General features: G+C 37.0%; 1 protein-coding gene and 1 pseudogene across 1 annotated transcript; one reads left to right on the top strand and one right to left on the bottom strand.

Annotated features, from left to right (window-relative positions):
• Positions 1–2,206: 2,206 nt before the first annotated feature.
• LOC145031471 (UDP-glycosyltransferase 43 pseudogene) lies at positions 2,207–3,841 on the bottom strand (annotated as a pseudogene).
• An 8,567-nt stretch (positions 3,842–12,408) lies between these two features.
• On the top strand, positions 12,409–16,399 carry POLH (Y-family DNA polymerase H). The gene is made up of 14 exons (XM_078980026.1): positions 12,409–12,578; positions 12,846–12,966; positions 13,063–13,174; positions 13,250–13,417; positions 13,498–13,665; positions 13,747–13,850; positions 13,937–14,056; positions 14,145–14,268; positions 14,355–14,468; positions 15,148–15,348; positions 15,444–15,519; positions 15,614–15,715; positions 15,804–15,931; positions 16,017–16,399. Exons 1-14 carry the CDS (start codon positions 12,503–12,505, stop codon positions 16,284–16,286), a joined length of 1,884 nt encoding a protein of 627 aa, XP_078836152.1. The 5' UTR covers positions 12,409–12,502; the 3' UTR covers positions 16,287–16,399.
• Positions 16,400–19,042: the final 2,643 nt, after the last annotated feature.

Here is a 19,042-nt window from a genome sequence, read left to right as displayed (position 1 = left end):
CCTGGTAAAAATTTAAGCAAAATGTAGATCAATCATCATGAAAACGGCTATAGCAACGACGAAGTTCACCAATTTGAGTGACGAACACTCGAAGAAAAGGATATGACCGAAGAATAGTAGAACAACAAATTTCGATGAGGAAGTTAAGAAGAAAGTGTTCGAAAGAGACAGTTGAAGGGTTTAAACGTACAATGTCTCTCATTAACTCCTATATACACGTGCCAATGACGTGGACTAAATTAAACTATTTGGATATTAGGTGGAAATAAAAAATTACTACGTAGGATGGGATCACCGGGTCTTTTCATTTTTCTAAAAGTATCATTTTAAAACTAGAAATTACAAGTTTATGCCCTTAAAATACAAAAAACGGTAAAAATGGATTATGTAAACCATTATACGTAATTTTGTTGGGTTACAGTAAGAATAAGCCTATGTTTTAATTTTAACTTTCATCAAATAATTGTTTGTTCCGCATCCTTCCAATTGCGAACTGATATTTTTACGAATTTAAAGTTGTTTTTTTTTTTTTTTTTTTTTTTTTTTTTTTTTTTTTTTTTTATGTATTGTTTCCAAATAGAAAAATAAAATCTATTATATGATGAATTCTCGATTTGTTTTTGTTTAATTGGAATGTTTGATTGTGAAACGTCCCTTACGATGGATAATATAGTATTACTTTTTTGTTGTATTATTATTGAAAAAAGGACGACATCAAGTATCAATATATGGGTCAAGAACTGTTTTTCAATAAATTAATATCCCCTTCATATGCACATATATTGCATATATTGATGAATAAAAAGTAATACTAAAAGATGAAATTTCTTCTGGCAGTCAAACCTTTGTCAAATAGAATTATAAAAAAGGGATTTTTTTTTTTAATATTAATTTTTTTTTGAGTGAATCATTTATACTTTATAACTAGGTGTTAATCCCATGCTTTACATGGGGCGGAGGATGTTTGACATTTTATAAAATGTGATTACTAAATGTTGGTAATTTTTCAAAGAAGCAAAGTACAAAGCTATATCATCTACTCTAAGGTAATTTTTTGGTCATTAAAATCACATTTAACATAAATAAAGATTGGATTTTAAAAGATAGTCATAAAACGTAACAAATGGCTCCACTTTATGAATGTGTAAGTCTTATTTGTAAGATGTGGATATGTAAATTGAGATTCCCTTATTCAAAAGTATTTCATAGCTAAAGTTTATATGTTTTTATTAAACAAAAATGTGATAAGTAACATAAAAATAAAGATTAAAAATTTAAGAACTTTTAATAGGTATTAATGTTTTTTTGTTATTGAAATAGTATGTCCCTAAGGATATCGGGAAGGATAGAATTGGTAAAGAAAAGTGAACATATGGTCAGATACATAAACATGATGATCAACAACCTGTTGCTGGAAGTGTTGTCATATATCAACATCCTATACATAACCATTGTCAGAGTTTCTTTATCCCGTGCAATGGTTTTCCCATATTGCTTCCTTTTATGTTTCCATCTCCGCCTTCATATCACCTCCTCATACAAACACTAGTGCTCTTCGATGGAAGCTTTGTTATGATGTACAAAGCAGTGACGGATCCAGAAAGAAAAATTAGGGATTGCAAAATTTTTTAAGGAGTTGCTCATCTAGCGCTCTTCTATCACAAAATTGTCATTAAAACGATGAATTTACACTAAATTCACAATTATTATACTTTGTGATGGATTACCAACGGATTCATGATGAATTTCCAACGGATTTTAGACAAATTTTCACTAAATTTACATTTGGGGGGTAACCGCCCCTTATACAAAGTACAAAGAATAATAAGGTAATGATTGTAATTTGGTTCTACAATTATGAAATTGATGCACTAGAAGCTAGAGAATCATGAATATTTTGTATTTTCCTAGACTCTAAAGAAACATGGTTGTAGAGTGTGGTAAGCAAATTAGGCTTGTGATGGTGGATGGATATGTATGAACTAACATGCACTTAAATGCTTGATGTTTTGCAAAGCTTATTACCTTTTTGTAGTTTCTTATTATTCCATGTATATGCTACCATATGTTCATTGACATCACGTATAACAATAATGATCTAGCATTCTTTTAAAATTTGTATGGATTAACATCGTGAACCTTTTAGTTTGCAAGATTATGAGTCTTATATGTTGGTGGTGCACGTGGAGAAAACAATGCAAAGACGTTTAGTTGAGTTAAATATTATGTGAACCATGTAAATACAACATGAAAGAGTGGATTGATAAATCCGTACAAACATATCAAGTAGGTTATGTCAAATAGGGAAATAGGGTATTTATACGTTTGATAGAAGAATATTAATCAAATCCTCCATAGCTCTAAAAGATGATCCATTTTCCATCAAAGCTTTCTTGCTCATCTCACTCATTTCCTTGACCTTTTCCCTCAACTTACCATCACCACCGTTCATTAACTCCCTTATACCCCGCTCAACATCCTCCGCCAACACCAGATCCCCACCCTTATCTCTACTATCCAGTCTTATCTCCACACTCAATCCGAGCTCTCGTACCATTTCAAAAGCATTCAACTGTTGCTCTGCATATAAAGGCCACGTGGCAATCGGTACACTGTACGAAATGCTCTCCAAGATTGAGTTCCAGCCACAATGGGAGACAAACCCACCAATCGATTTGTGTGCCAGCACACTCACCTGTGGGACCCACCCACACACCAATCCTATCTCAGCAGTTCGATCAATGAACCCATCTGGAAACAAAGACTCGTCAAGATGTTCATAATCGTTTGGAAGCTTTAGATTCTCCTTCGCCGGTTCACGTAATGCCCATAAGAACCGGTACCCGGCTCGCTCCAAACCTTTAGCTATTTCTCTCACCTGAACCGGGGTTAAACTCCCCATGCTACCAAAACAGAGGAAAACAACTGATAATTCAGGCTGATGATCGAGCCATTCGATGGTTTTTAAATGCCTAGAACGGTTTGAATGCCACTTAGCCGGTCCAACATGATCAATTATCGGTCCAACCGGGTAAATTGGTGGCAAATCCATGTAACTGGAAGACAGAGAGTCAATGGAGTAGTGTTCGAGCTCTTGGAAAGTATTTACAACAAGACCCTTGGTCTCCTTGTATCTAAGCGCGTGACTTACAAACGTCGAGTAACCAAATTCGTCTTTCTTGATACAGAACGTTGGAAGGGCGTTTGAAGGAATGGGTTTGGCGTAACTAGGTACTTTTAACTCGTTTGCTGAGTCAACTGACTCGGTTTCCGGCAAGGTTGTGAGGTGGAGTACAAAACCCAGATAAGCTGCCGGAGACGCGAAGAAAAGGTAACACGGAATGCTGAGATCGTTGGCGACGTCAATCATGGAAGTGCAGAACATATCCACGAACAATCCGGCGAGTGGAACCGAGGTTGAGAGGGTTTTGAGTGTTTGTTTGACTATTGGTTTGTGGTTTCCTATATAGATTGAAGTAAACTCGATCCTGGAGTTGTATTGATCCGACGGTGGTGAGTCAACCGGAGGGATTTGGATGAATCGGATATGTTCGATGGAGGTGCGGGATTGGATGTAGTCTTCGATGAGTGGCATTTGCGGCATGGAGATGGTGAGTATTGCGACGGAGATACGACCGGGATGGTGGTTGATGAGGCGGGTTGCAAACTCAACGGCAGGAACAAGGTTACCCATGTAGGGTGTTGCGATGATTGCTACCTCTGCTCTCCTCATATCTTGAAATTGGGAATTGCTCTTCGTTCAACGTTGGAATCCACTCATACGCATAATAAACTAATCAATATAGACGCATAGTCTCGCGAGACACAATAGAATAGAAAATTGTATGGTGGGCGATAGAAAAACCTTAGAGCATCTTTCTCTTTTCCTTTTTAGGTAATCACTATTTGCTTTACTTATTATTATTATTATTATTATTATTATTTACAATCCATATGTCAAGTTTGTGGTTTTCCTGCCCACAACAACTAATTTATTTTTCAAGCTTTTTAAGCATTTTTAAGCAGTATGTTCGACGAACAAAAAATAGCTTATAATCTAGCTTATAAGCTAGCTTTTTATAAAGAAATTTAGAGCATTTTTAACGCACCCTCAAATTTCACTTTTTCCTTCATTTCTTTCCACGTTCTTTTTCACCTCTACCCTATTTTCATAGGAAATGACGCAAATGCCCTATTATGTATTTCAATTTACCCTTATAGTCCCTAAAGTTATTTTTTTTGCCTTTTAAGAGAACAAAATTGATGTTAGTTTTTTTTTTGTCACTGCGATCTAATATACTAGGTTACATGCATTTAAAATCGATGCGGCTTCACTCTCTATATGATTTGACATTTTTTTAGCAATATTCATATGATTATCATAACTCAAATATCAGTATAACATGACTAACATATTGGAGAACTACTTACTTGGCTCGGCCGATCACGCGCATTGCACTCTCCTCTTTACCATTTTAAGAAGTTTTTGACTTTTTTTAAAATCAATTTTACAATTTCCTTAGTCTGGGTCCTGACACACCCGAGAGTATGCCCAAATCCCTCAAACCAAGGCTCTGATACCAGCTTGTAACGACCAAATTTTTCAAAAGAAAATTTTTATTTTTAAATAATCAAAATATTTCCAATAAACCACAAAATCTCAAGAAAATTGTTTTCAAATTCATAATATCAACAAATTTATTTCAAATATCAGGGTGTCCCAAAAAAACGCCTGAGAGAATGCATGTCGCGCCATCAAGCCTTGCCATTGCCCTTAGGCTCAGATGTACCTGAAACAAACCAACAAACTGTAATGCTTAGTGAGTTCCCGAGAGCATACCTCACACAATCCACATAATCACATAATTCATATTAGCTATAAAAGCTACCATATAAGCAATGCATACAAACATATAGGGATGTCGTGGGCTCCTCCCAGGGTCTTACTCTAGGATGCCATAGGCTCCCCCATAGTCTTTAGCTGGAAAGCCATGGGCTACCCCGCATAGTCTTACACCCAAGTGTAATGGGCTCCCCCCTATGGTCTTCCCTGCAAGTATCACATATATAACTAGCATAACACCTAGTATGTAACCAACTAACATACCACATATCACTACATCAACTAGTGTACCACATATCACAGAATGGGCCGACCTTGATGCCTTCGACCCATTGGTATGGTGAGGAGACTAACCTCTCAAAAATGTTGAATTGATAAAGAGGTTGGTAAAGAGGCCAACCCTAAGGTCTTTATATAGGGTGTAACACCTTTGAAATTAGGGTTTCCAAGTCTGACCATTAAACCAAGCATAATCCTCGTACGCCCAACATATGAGGCCTCGCACCTCCGATTGGCTCCACCTTAGTACGCTAAGTGTACCATGTGGTACACCTCACGTACTAGCTTCTCAGCTTGTACGCTAAGCGTACCATGTGGTATGCCCCGCATACTACTCTAAGGACTCAAATGCAACAATAAATATAGACGGGACTAAAAGGAACATACCTAAAATCCAAGTGTTACAATTCTCCCCCACTTGAATCAGACTTCGTCCTCGAAGTTCATTGCCCCGAATAACTCCGGATAGTGCTCCTTCATCTTATCATCAGGCTCCCAAGTCCACTCCAAACCCTTACGGTGCTGCCATTGCACCTTCACCAACTAAACAACCTTGTTCTTCAAGGTTTTCGCTTTCCAATCCAGAATCATCACCGATCTCTCAGTATAATTCAGACAGTCATTCACCTGAATATCCTCCAATGGTACCACTGTGAAATCATCCACTAAGTACTTCTGCAGTTGAGAGACATGGAACATGCTATGAATCTGACTGAGCTCATCTGGAATATCCAAGCAATAAGCAACCCGGACCACCTGAGCCAAAACCATGAAAGGAACAATGGAGTCTAAACGAGAATGGTAGAGCATAATCTCACCTTCGCGTCGATATAAAGAACGTCGAAAACGGAGTTCGTATGCCAAAGTTATGAATTTCTGAAGTTCAGGGCGCGAACCCCAAAGTTGTGTCAGAGACCACGACGTGGCAGGTCTTCTGAAACCTCTGAGAGTCCCCCAAATGCAACTTGAGATGACGCATGCAGTGACGACCAAGCCCACGATGTGGAAAAAGGTTCCACGACGTGGCAAGAGCCAGTTTTGCCATATAAATAGATTTGAAGGGCCATCCGAGTTTGGTTGCTCATTCTCTCATCTCTCATTTCTCACCCATATTACCATCAGCTTGTTCAACTCCTGGTAATCAATGCACATCCGGTGTGAACCATCCTTCTTCTTAACAAACAGAATAGGCGCTCCCCACGGCGAGTTGCTTGGCCGAATAAACCCTTTCCCCAGCAGCTCCTGAAGTTGCGAGGATAACTCTTGCATCTCTAGAGGTGCAAGGCGATAAGGCACCTTAGCGATAGGCGCGGCCCCCGGGACCAAATCAATACTGAACTCCACTTGCCTCACGGGAGGCACCCTCGGCAACTCCTCTGGAAAGACATCCGGGAACTCTCGCACTATAGGAACCTCCTCCACTGACCTAGGCTTCATGGAATCAACCCGTGTATCCGACACGTACGCCATAAAACCCTTACAGCCCTGCTGTATGCACTGTCTCACCCTAGCGGCTGAACAAAACGCTGATCCAGAATGGGTACCCTCGCCGTACACTGTAAGAACTCCCCCACTAGGGTCTCGTATGGTCACTAGCTGTCGCTCGCAGTCGATAACCGCACCGAACTTGCTCAACCAGTCCATGCCCACGATGACACAAACATCCCCCATGGCAATAGGAACCAAATCAATCGGGAACTCAACACCGAAAATCTCGAGTACGCACCCACGGATCACCTCCATGGCATATATCGCCTTCTTTTCAGCTATGGAAACTCTCAGAGGCCGACTCAGCGCCTCGCGACTAACACTGATGTGCTGACTAAAAGCCAAAGATACAAAGGACCGACTCGCACCTGAGTCAAATAATACCAAGGCAGGTATAGAATTCACAAGAAAAGTACCTACGCATAACATAATATGAGCATAATATTTCAACATTATAATAAATACACGAAAGAATACATACCAACCACGACATCGGGCGCTACGCGGACCTCCTCCGCGGTCAACTGAAATGCTCTCCCACGTGCCCTCGGCGCCTCGGCCTTCACTGGCCCACTCCCGGTAGCTCTAATGGCGGCAGGGGCAGAAGCCTGAGGTGCTCCCTGAGCTGATCCCCGCAACTGCGGACACTCCGCTTTCCGGTGTCCGGTCTGGTTGCAGTGAAAACATACTGCAAACCCCTTGGGGCGGTCCTTGGCCATATGCCCCTCCTTGCCACATTTGTAGCAAGATCCTGCTCTACACACTCCATCATGATCCAGGGCCGCACTTTCCACAAGTGCGGCCCTTCTGGCTCCCTGAGTTGGGATCAACGGGCTTGGCCCGCTTGGCTGCCGGCTGGAATTGTGCCGGTCGCTGATCCCTCCCATGAGACTCAGCTTCCTCCCTAGCCTGAGTCTCCAGATCGATCTCCCTCTTCCGGGCATTTGCCTGAAGCTTAGCAAATGTTTGGTATGAGGAGTTCGCCACGAACTCCTGAATGTCTCGTCTCAAGATACTCAAATACCGACTCATACGTGCCTGCTCAGTGGACACGTGCTCAGGGCAGAACATCGCCCTCTCGTGAAACATCCTGGTAATCACCGTAACAGACTCAGTGCTCTGCTTGAGGGTCAGAAACTCCTGGGCCAAACGCTCCCTCTCCACCTGGGGAACGTACTCATCTCAGAACATGGCAGTGAACCTCTCCCAGGTCACTGCCGCAAGCTCAGCAGGCGAAAAGTGTGCTGTGACAAACTTCCACCAGTCCTTCGCTCCCAAACGAAGCTGGTTCAACGCGATCCGTAATCTCAAATGCTCAGGAGATGAGCAAGTGAAGAAACACCCCTCTATGTCAGAAATCCATCTCATAGCCGCCACCGGGTCCTGGGTCCCATCAAACTCCGGTGTTTTCGTGTTGCTGAACTCCCGGAACAGCAACGCGTCACCACCCTGCGGCCTAGCAGCAACAACAACTGCAGTGGCCGCCGCAACCGCAGCCTCAGAAAGAGCAGCATAACGCTCGTCGAAGGTCTCAATCAGCGCGGTCTTAATAGACCCGAACATCTCTGATATCTATGCCCTGATGACCGCAACCACCTCCTCATGAATGATCTGTCGGATCTCCTCATCACTAGCCCCGACACCCTCCGGCATATGACGTGTCCTCACCATGATCAACCTTTGAAATACAACATACGATAAATTAGAATCCGCTCGAGCATACTCACACTCGACAACCCATCCCTCCTTGATCCTTGGTATTCCGAAGATTCTTACTTGGACCGTGCACCGTCCCGGTGCTTTCAATAGTACGGGCCCAATACTACTGTCCACACCGTCTCGGTACACACCCCAAATCCTCCTCTTCGGATCCCAAATTCCAAGTACTCTATCACTCTCTAACAGATCTCTCATAAGCTCCTCGCTGCTACCTATTCGCTCTCAAGCATCTCATAGCAGCTCACATCTCCCTAGGCTAAGGCATCACAAATCAGGGCACTCTAGTCCTAATAAGAATACCTAGCCTACTCTAGCAAGAGAATACATCATATCAATTTCCATAAACATATAATAAGGGTATTTTGGGAAATCACCGTTCGGGCGCTGACTGATCGTACACACGTTTCTTCTTTGAATTTCTCTAAAAATCGTTTACTCTTAGAAAAGTTTAGTTTTCTTTTGAAAATATTTTCCAAATCCTCAGTTTGAGTTCAAATACTCCCGAAGGTGTACCCGAATCCCTAAAACCAAGGCTCTGATACCAAATTGTAACACCGTAAATTTCAAAACAAAATTTTCAAATTTTTATAAAACATAATTCATTTATTATTCAGAAAACAACCATATTTAATTATCCAATTCAAGTAAATACAAAATCCCAAGATCTCAAAATCATAACTCCCATGCGTGTGTACTGATCAAGCCGGCGCCTTCCCGCGATCGTCACTAGTACCTGAAACAAATAACATCAAACACTGTAAGCACAAAGCTTAGTGAGTTCCCCAAAATACTACATATAACACATATTAGGCACTCGAGGCTATAACTCTGTGGGTCCGTGCACCCAAACTCTGTGAACCCTCAGGTTCTGACTCTGTAAACATGCACAACATAAATCACATAGAAATAATGCAGTACAACACATAACATACATAGCATACAAATACTCTATCACATAACTCTGGTTACCTACTCAAGGTAAAGTATAGTGAGAAGACTCACCTCGCGTGTCTCGGTAATTCGTAAATCCTGAAATCACTAGTGCTCGATCTCCCGAGCTATAGTCCTCCTATTGCACAACACATCTCTAATTAACACTTTCCCAAATAAGGTTGACTACTCTTTAACAAGTCAACTTAGGTCAACGCTGGTCAACGGTCAACGGTCAACTTTGACCGGACTCGGCGAGTGCACTATAGCGACTCGGTGAGTCTGAGCGTATATACTGATTTCCCTGGAATCCTCCCTTGACACGTCGAGTATTCACCTAACTCGACGAGTTCCACCTGGCATGAGTTGTGGGGCCATCACGACTCAACTCGCCGAGTCTCAAGAACAACTCGGCGAGTCCAGCTTGATTCAGTCCACCTGACCACTCCGACTCCCCCTAACTCACTGAGTCAACCCTGCCCAACTCGGCAAGACCACTCGCTGTGTGGTCGGGGCAATATTCATACTACTCGCCGAGTCTGTTCTTCGGACTCGGCGAGTCTGTGCCATGCAATGACTCAAACTTGCTCATAAGGTCAGATCCGATCCATTAACCCATAGATCCAGTCCTTCCAAGCTTATTTAGCACGTAAGGTCACTATCTTGATGCACATACAATATCTATATGACCATATATGATGCTTTTGACCCAAATACTACAACTCAAGGTCATAATCTCCATTGCTATACATAAAGCTTGATGAGTGAGGCTCTCTGGACCTCTATGGATCCAGATCCAGAGCCTCAACACAAGAGGGGAACTATTTGGCATCAAATCAACCCAATAATGACCACAAGAAACCCTATATCCAATTATACTTCACAAAACAGAAGATGAGCCGAAATCATACCTCTAATTCGATGATCTAAACTTCAAATCCACCGTATAGCAACCTCCTTTGCTTCCTCTTGTCTAGAACCTCCTCCTTCTTTGCTAAATAACACACACAAGGTCAAGAAATGCTTCCTTTCTCTCTCAAAACGTTCACGCACTCAAGGGTTTCTCTCTATGGGTTGGTGAGCACAGATGACGGCCATAAGGCCCTTTAAATAGGTCTCAAACCCCGGGAATTAGGGTTTCACCACACAACGTAGACTCGCCGAGTCCACTCTTGGAGTCGCCGAGTCCAGACGCGAACCCGTGCCCAAAACCGCGATCCTACTCGGCGAGTTTGGGCTCCAACTCGCCGAGTCCACTCACAATTATAAAAAATAACCCAATAATAAATATCTGGAAATTCCAGGCTGTTACACTGGTCTTCTCCTTGACATCTTTCTCGTTGTCGATAGCATGTTGTAGCGGATTTTGCATGTTGGTCAATTTGGTGAGAGAAAGGGGTTCCATTTTCCGAGGCCTAAATTTTACCAACAAAAGTAATCAAAGTAGATAAGATAAATATAAAGATCAAAACTAAATAGACGATCAACATATATAAAAAGGTGTGTTGAGCTCTTTCGAATTCATAAAACTCTGGGCAACTGAAAAGATGAAATGTATTTATGACTACTTTTCAATGATAAATAATCATGACCATCTTTTTTTCATTATAATGTGTATATAATAATATGAGATGATAATAATGTGTATATATTCACTAAACTTATTTCCAGTTTTTGGAACCTAAATTTTATTAAGAAAATTATTCAAAGTACATAAGATAAATGAAAATATCAAATTGACTTAATGTAGTGCTGACTACTCTTTAAAAAAGTAATATAGAAAATATCAAATTGACTTAATGTAGTGCACTACTCTTTAAAGAAGTAATATAGGATAATAATAATGTGGATAAGTTGAACAAAAGTAATCAAAGTGAATAAGATAAATAGAAATATCAAATTGACTCAATATAGTAACAATTACTCATCAAAATAATAAGATGAGATAATAATAATATGGATAAATTGATTAAACATAATTCCATCTTCTAAGGCCTAAAGTTTACTGAAAAAAGTAATCAAAGTATATAAGGTAAATGTAAACATCTAAACTAGATAGATGATCAAAATATATAGAAAGTTTTGTCGACCTCTTGGAATGATAAAAATTCATATTCAATTACTGGAAAGTTATATATAACAGTATTGTGCGGTGTCTAACCATAATAGAATTTTTTTTTACAACATATGATACTTGTTGAACAAATATTATATAAATCATCTAAAAAAACCACACCACACTGATGAAAACAAACACTTATACAATTTAAATCACCATAATTCTTTTACATTATTTCCTATTTATCATTTCTCATTTTCAGTCAAGAAAAATTATCATGAAGAAAGATAAAGATATAAACGTTTCATCTTTTGGGCAATCCATTGAACTTTCTTATCAAACTACTCTTGCAATTCCAAAAGACACTTCCATGTCATGATCAAACAAACAATACAAAGTAAAGCAACAAATAGTAGATACCTAAGTAACAAACAAATAATGCAAAACAAAACAACAAAGAGTAGATACCTCAAATAACAATGTTGTTCAGATCTGACACAAAATAACAAATCAACAAGAAAATTAACAACTCGACAACTATACATATAAATGAGCATAAACAAATCACTTTTTGAACATATTATCCACGACACCTCATTTATAAACCAAAAAATGACCGGTTACAATAGCAACCGGAAGATCAAACGTTGTAATAAACAAACAAACATAAGACGTAATCGCAACCGAACGAGGAGTCATTCCCAATTAAATGACACATCAAAAAACGACCCCTTACCACATGCTATTTTTCGCAAATAGCATTACATTATATTTGTCATAAGGCATATAAATGAGGTGCTTTCGACAACACAACAAAAATCTTCTTAAGTTATATAGAACAAAGATTAATATTGTGATAATTGGTAGTAAATTAAAGAGTTAGATGTTTCAAATAAATATAATCAATGTACTAGATATATTAAATATTTATTTGAATAATTTATGTTATAAGATTTATAAATAAATTAAATAACTTCTATTATAAGATTTGTAAAAGATAAAAATAAAATAAAAGTTCAAGATATAAAATAGATTATAATCCCTAACTCCCTTAAATTCGATCACCGTGTTATTTAAGGGCAACAAGGAGGCTACCTCTGATATTAAATAAAGGAAAAATCCTTTCCGAAGCTTCAAATTGGAGGGAAAAGGTGAACACGTAGTCGTGCGAACCAACCTGAGAGATGCCGGTGGCGCGACCAGAGTCGTCCGATTCCAGGGTAATTGCTCACGTCGACATGGACTGCTTCTACGTTCAAGGTTTCTTCCTTCACTTCCCTTATTAGGTTTTCATCAAACTTCTCCACCGAAGTAATATTTGGGATTCTTTGTTCCTTTAAGGAGTTGTTCTACCTTTATTCAAGGAGTTGTTCTCCTATTATTAACAAGGAAAATCATGGAATTTCACTTCCCAATTCGAGAAATTGAAAACCCAACTGTTATTTATGTTCGATTTTCTGTTGGTGGAAATCCAATCGGATTGAGTATCAATGAATTCTTCTTCTCTAATTCGTCTTCTCTTTCTAGTGGAGCAACGTAAACAACCTCACTTAAGAGGTCAACCAACTGCTGTAGTACAATACAACTCTTGGCGAGGTGGAGGCCTGATTGCAGTCGGATACGAAGCTAGAAAAGATGGGGTGAAACGGTAACATCTGACATTGTATTTTACTCCATTGATGACAAGTTTTTACAAAGTAAACTGCTAAATTCCAATCATATCCGTGTTTCTTTTGGTATTAAGCTCAATGAGAGGTGATGAAGCAAAAAAAGTTTGTCCCCAAATTCACCTGATCACAGTTCCAGTAGCACGTGGTAAAGCCGACTTAAACATATACCGAAATGCAGGATCAGAGGTTCATAAATTTCAAAACTTTTGTCTGAAGCATTGTAGAGACTTGTGTAGTTAGTTAATCTTCCCATTTTTTCAGGTTGTTTCCATTCTTTCAAGAAAAGGTAGATGTGAGAGAGCATCAATTGATGAAGTGTACCTTGATCTAACAGATGCTGCTGAAAAACTACTGAAAGAAACACCACCAGAAAGCTTGGAAAGCATCCATGAAGAAGTTCTGAAATCACATGTTTTAGGGCTTAATTCAGTAAGAACATTGCTCATAACAGTTATCTTGTAGTCTTTATTTTACAATATGGAACATTAACTATACAATCATCTATTCAGAATGGAGATGATAATCACAAAGAAATTGTAAAAAAATGGCTACAAAACAAAAATGGTGATCCTCGTGATAAGTTATTAGCATGTGGAGCCCTAATTGTTGCTGAACTCAGATTGCAAGTTCTACAAGAGACTCAATTTACATGTTCTGCTGGCATTGCTCATAACAAAGTATTTTCTTTTTTCCTTTTTTTTTGTATGAAAAACAAAAGATAAAAATATAAAAGTTATGAACTTAAACTATTCTTACAGATGTTGGCAAAACTAGCAAGTGGTATGAACAAACCTGCACAACAAACTGTTGTCCCCTTTTCATCAGTAAAAGAGCTTCTAGAACTTTTACCTATAAAGAAAATGTATGTTTTTTTCTTTATTATATAAATTATATAATCAATGTCTTTTATTTCTAAATTGAAAATGTTTATTGTTTATATACAATCAGGAAACAACTTGGTGGAAAGCTTGGGAGTTCCTTACAAGTTGACCTTGGAGTGAATACTGTTGGTGATTTATTAAAATATTCAGAAGAAAAACTACAAGATCTTTATGGTGTCAACACAGGGTAATTAACTAATTAACTAATTATTATTTATTAGTAATGGAAAGTGTCACAAAATTTATATTTTGTAATTTTTAAAAATCTATTTTAGTACTTGGCTATGGAATACTGCAAGGGGGATGAATGGGGAGGAAGTTGAGGAACGTTTGCTTCCTAAAAGTCATGCTTCAGGGAAGACATTTCGTGGGCCAAGTGCCCTAAAAACACTTTCTTCTGTGAGTGCGAGTATTTCTCTTTCCTTTGACTTTCAAAGTGAAATTGACTTATGATTTATGAAAAGTTTTTTTTATAATTGTTTTAGGTTGAAAATTGGCTTAAAGAGCTTTGTGAAGAATTAAGTGAGCGACTTCAGACGGATCTAGAGACAAACAAACGAATTGCACATACGCTTACACTGCATGCTGATGCGTACAAGGTTGCTAGGTGATAGCTGAAAAACTAACTGTTATATGAAAAGTTAGCTGATAGCTGAAAAACTAGCTGTTATATGAAAAGTTAGCTATAGCTGAAAAACTAACTGTTATATGAAAAGCTAGCTGATAAAAAATGGTGTTTGGTAAAACTAGTTGGAAGATATAAAATGACATAAAAGACATTTAAAAGAATATGTTTCCTAAAATTAATTAAAGGGTATATTTGGAAAATTAGAAAAAATCTTCTGAAAGCTAGTTTAAGGCTAAGTTTGGCGTATTAGCTGAAAAGCTAGCTGGTATATAGAAATCTAGCTAATAGCTGAAAAGCTTACCTGTAAAAAATAACGTTTGGTAAAAGTAGCTGATAAGCTAATTTAAAGATATAAAATGACATAAAAGAGCATTTAAAAAATATGTGTTCTATAATTAATTTAGGGGTATATTTGAATTTTTTTATAAACGCTTCTGAAAAGCTAGTTTGAGTAGTTTTTTTTCAAAAAGCTAGCTTATAAGTTATTTTATATTTTGCCAAACATGACAACTCAAAAAATCTCAAAAAATAAGTTAGCTTATCAGCTAACTGTGACTCACCAAACACAACGTTAATATTTATAGTTTATACTTTATTTTTCCTGGTATTATGATTTTTTATTTTTATTTTATAAAATCTTCTTTTTGCAGACTACAGATACGGATTCACACAAAAAGTTTCCTTCCAAATCATGTCCTTTGAGATATGGAGCAGGGAAGCTTCTAGAAGATGCTGTAAACCTTTTTCAATGCGGATTACGTGAATACATGAATCCCATGGGAAACCAATCTTGTGGGTGGAAAATTACTAATTTGTCTGTTACAGCTAGTAAAATTATCGCTATACCATCTGTAAGCATACATTTTTTTAATTTTTACTCTGTTGTACATTAAATTATATAATATAAAATAAAATTTTGTATCTTTATATTTGATGTTTTTTAAAGGGGACTTCTTCGATTACAAAGTACTTCCATTCTCAAGATCCTGGTGAAAAATCTGATCTTTTGTCACCGTTAAATGGTAATTTTTATTTTTTATTTTTTTAATGATAAGTTTGTTGTTGTTTAAATATTTGTTACTTTTTGGATTTAATTTGGAATTGAAATATGTTTAGACTCTTATCAGAGTGAGCTGAAAATGGAATTTGGTGGGGAACAGGGTACAATTACACATGATGAAAGTGAAACCAGTTTTGATCGAATTGATTTATCTTCAGGTTCATTTTATTTATTTATTAATTATTTATTTTAAATAATACTTTTTGTATTATCTCCTACCTCCATCTGAAAACAATATTCATGTAGGACATGAAAGCTGTTCAACTTCAAATCAAAATGAGCTACAACCAAAATTATCCACAAAAGTAACAAATATAAACCACCCTAACAATATTAGATCAAATTCGCATAAAAGAAAGCCAACAAAAGAAAAGGTCTGTTTACTCCCGACCCCCTCTAGTAAATTACAAAATCGCCCTTCCGAAAATTATAAGTTTTTTTTTTTTGGAATTGTTACAGGGAAAAACGTCTTCCATCCTGAGATTTCTTCAAACCAATTCAAGTCAACGTGGTCAAACTTCATCGGTTATGGAGGGTGGGAGTTTGACCAAAAGTCAAAATCGACAGACAACAAATACTTGGGATTATAATTTAGATGAAATTGATCAATCTGTGGTTGAAGAGTTACCACGTGAAATACGGGAAGAACTTTATGCTTTGCTTCCACGTAAGAAAGCGAACATGGTGAAACGAGGTTCTAGTATTGCTCATTACTTCTCGCCTAAATAGAGAAATTTAAAGTAAATGTAGAAAAGTTAAATTATGTGTTGGGATTTTTGTATATATTTTGAGACAAATTTGTATTGTTTCTTGATTTTAATGGTTTTATAAGATTGTTGGAAGTGGTAGAGTTTAAAGGTGTAAATATTTTCTGCTAAATATGGTTGGGCTTTTTTATTGTTCTTATAAAGATAAATGTGTTTTCAAATTTTCAATTTCTTTTGTCTACTTGTAATTCATTAAGATCTAAAGCTATTTTTATTTATAAATAATTAGAATATGACAATAATCAATATTATTTTTAAAAAGGGTTAAAGGAATCATAGCAAGAGATCCCAAAATGACCAATGAAATACTGGACAACTTTGTATAAAAAAAGCAATTTGCAGAAGGTGATGGATAGTAACGACTAGCCCTATCGAAAATACCCGATATCCAAAGTACTCATCCGATTTTTTTGGGTATCGGTAATTCAGGTCGGGTATCAGGTTAATTTTTCGGGTATTCAGGTAACTTGATTTTTTTCCAGATCGGGTATAGGGTACGTTTGTTGGGTTTTGGGTATACCCAAATTACCTGATTTATCTTTAAGAAAAATGGCCAAATATGTAAATACCACTTATCCCTTTTATGGTATGTCCGTCCCAATTCCATTCTTTCCGTTTACCTCGTTCTTTTTTCTTTCTAACCCTTGTCGATCATCGTCAGTTCGTCACTGCTTATCAGCTCGTCATCAGCTTCGTTTTGTGAAAGTAGGGTTAGTTATCTTATTGCCTTTGATTTGCATAGTCAAGTTATTTTCTTGAAGTTGGTATGTTGTTCTTGAATGTTATTTAGAAGCTACATATAAGAACTTAGTGTCCCATGACATGACTTATTAGCAATAGATAAGTTGGTATGGTCACTAAAATTTTAAATATGTTTGATTTTAGCTACCATTTATAGAATCATACTTTTAATTTTTTTTTTACCAATTAAGACATTACTATTTGAGAATACAACCAGTTTCAGCCTTACAATTTTAGTTATAGCTTCATGTTTTTTTATCGAGTAAGAAATTGCCCTATTATTTTTCCATTTATAGAGCTCTTAAAAAGTTGCCCTATTGTTGTCATTGAATGTTATTTAGAAGCAACGGAGAAGAAATTGCCCTATTGTTTTATAAGATGCTTAACTTGTTACTTTATTCTGATTAAGAAATTATAGTTAAAAAAGTTAACGTGTAACCTTTTTAAGTATTAAGACAATTTTTTTTTCTTTTAAAAATATTTTACTTCAAATATCTACCCATTGTTGCATTAAAACTTTGAATATTTTCAAAGACCAACCTTTTGTAGTCATTTTTTTCCCAGATTTACATGTTTCTTAATAGTTTTTCTGTTTTTCTTTTAGATGTCAAAAACGGATGACTATATTAAAGTGGACATGATTGAAGTTGAAAACCAAACCAATGATCAAGTTCCACAAAAAAAAGAGAAAAAACATAAAGAATTCAACCTAATATTGAAAGTTTGGAAGGAATTTGAAAGGTATAAGGACGAAAAGGGTGTTCAAAGATGCAAATGTAAGCATTGTGGTGACGGAAATTACAAGTGCGAATCAGGTGATTATGGGACCAAAAATATAGGTTATCATTTAACTAAATGTAAAGTTTCATTGGCTAAACTTAGTGGTGGACAACAACAACTAGCTTTCCAATATGGCAATGAAAAAAAATTGTCAACTTGGAAATTTGATCAAAATGAGAGTCGGAAGGCTCTAGCCCAAATGTTAGTAGTTGACGAACTTCCTTTTAGCTTTTTTGGAGGTGCGGACTTTAGGTATTACAATAGTGTTACTCAACCATTGTTTAAAGTTTCATGTAGAAGTACAAGCACAACGGATGTCTACCAATTGTTTGTAGACAAAAAAGAAAAATCCGTGACTTTGTTAAAAAAATGTTGGTAGAATATATTTGACCACCGATACGTGGACTTTTAAACAACAATCATATTATGTGTCTTACTGCCCACTTTATTGATAACAAAAGGAAATTGAAAAAAAAAATATTGTGTTTTTCTTCTCAAGAGAGTCATTACGAGGTTTATATTGGAAAAATGGTTGAAAAATTAATGGAGTGGGAAATAGAAAATGTTTTCATAATTTTGTTGACAATGCAAGTGCAAATGATATGGTAATTGACTTTTTGAAAAAAAGGTTTCAAAACTCCAAACAAGTATTTTCTAAATAGGAAATGGATGCACATTCGATGTGTTGCCCACATTTTAAATTTAGTGGTGTAAGATGACATAAAAAAAGTTGATAGGGCGGTTGAGATAGTTCGATGGGCAATTGAATGGATTAGACAATTGCCTTCTAGAATTCACAAGTTTATCGAGTTTGCTTAGGTTGCTAATCCGGGTATAACGAAACACTTGAAGAGAGATGTGCCAATAAGATGGAACTCTACTTACCATATGTTGGAAATTACCCAAGCTTATGAAAAAACTTTTAAAAGATATGACATTGAGGAATTTGATTTTCGGTACGAAATTGAAAAGGCGGATTTGTCGATACCTTTATCAAGGGATTGGGAAAGGGTTAGGAATATATGCCATTTTTTAAAACCTTTTCATGACGTTACTTTGAGGATTTCTAGGACACTTTATGTGACATCAAACACAGACATTGAAGATATATATTCCATTCGTATGCTCTTGGATGATGCTATTTCCAATTCTAGTCTTTGTGATATTGCATTGGCCATGAAAATAAAGCTTGATAAG

Source organism: Lactuca saligna, chromosome 2 (assembly GCF_052625555.1).
Source record: "Lactuca saligna cultivar CGN05327 chromosome 2, ASM5262555v1, whole genome shotgun sequence".
Taxonomy (NCBI): domain Eukaryota; kingdom Viridiplantae; phylum Streptophyta; class Magnoliopsida; order Asterales; family Asteraceae; genus Lactuca; species Lactuca saligna.
Note: the sequence above shows the minus strand (reverse complement) of the source record. Positions and strands in the feature narration are given on the sequence as shown.

Excerpts from the sequence above, each read along its gene's own strand:
- POLH (XM_078980026.1), top strand. The coding sequence starts at position 12,503 with ATGCCGGTGGCGCGACCAGAGTCGTCCGATTCCAGGGTAATTGCTCAC. Across the intron at positions 13,851-13,936 it reads CTTTTACCTATAAAGAAAAT|GAAACAACTTGGTGGAAAGC; the intron begins GTATGTTTTTTT and ends ATATACAATCAG. Across the intron at positions 15,932-16,016 it reads GAAAGCCAACAAAAGAAAAG|GGAAAAACGTCTTCCATCCT; the intron begins GTCTGTTTACTC and ends GAATTGTTACAG.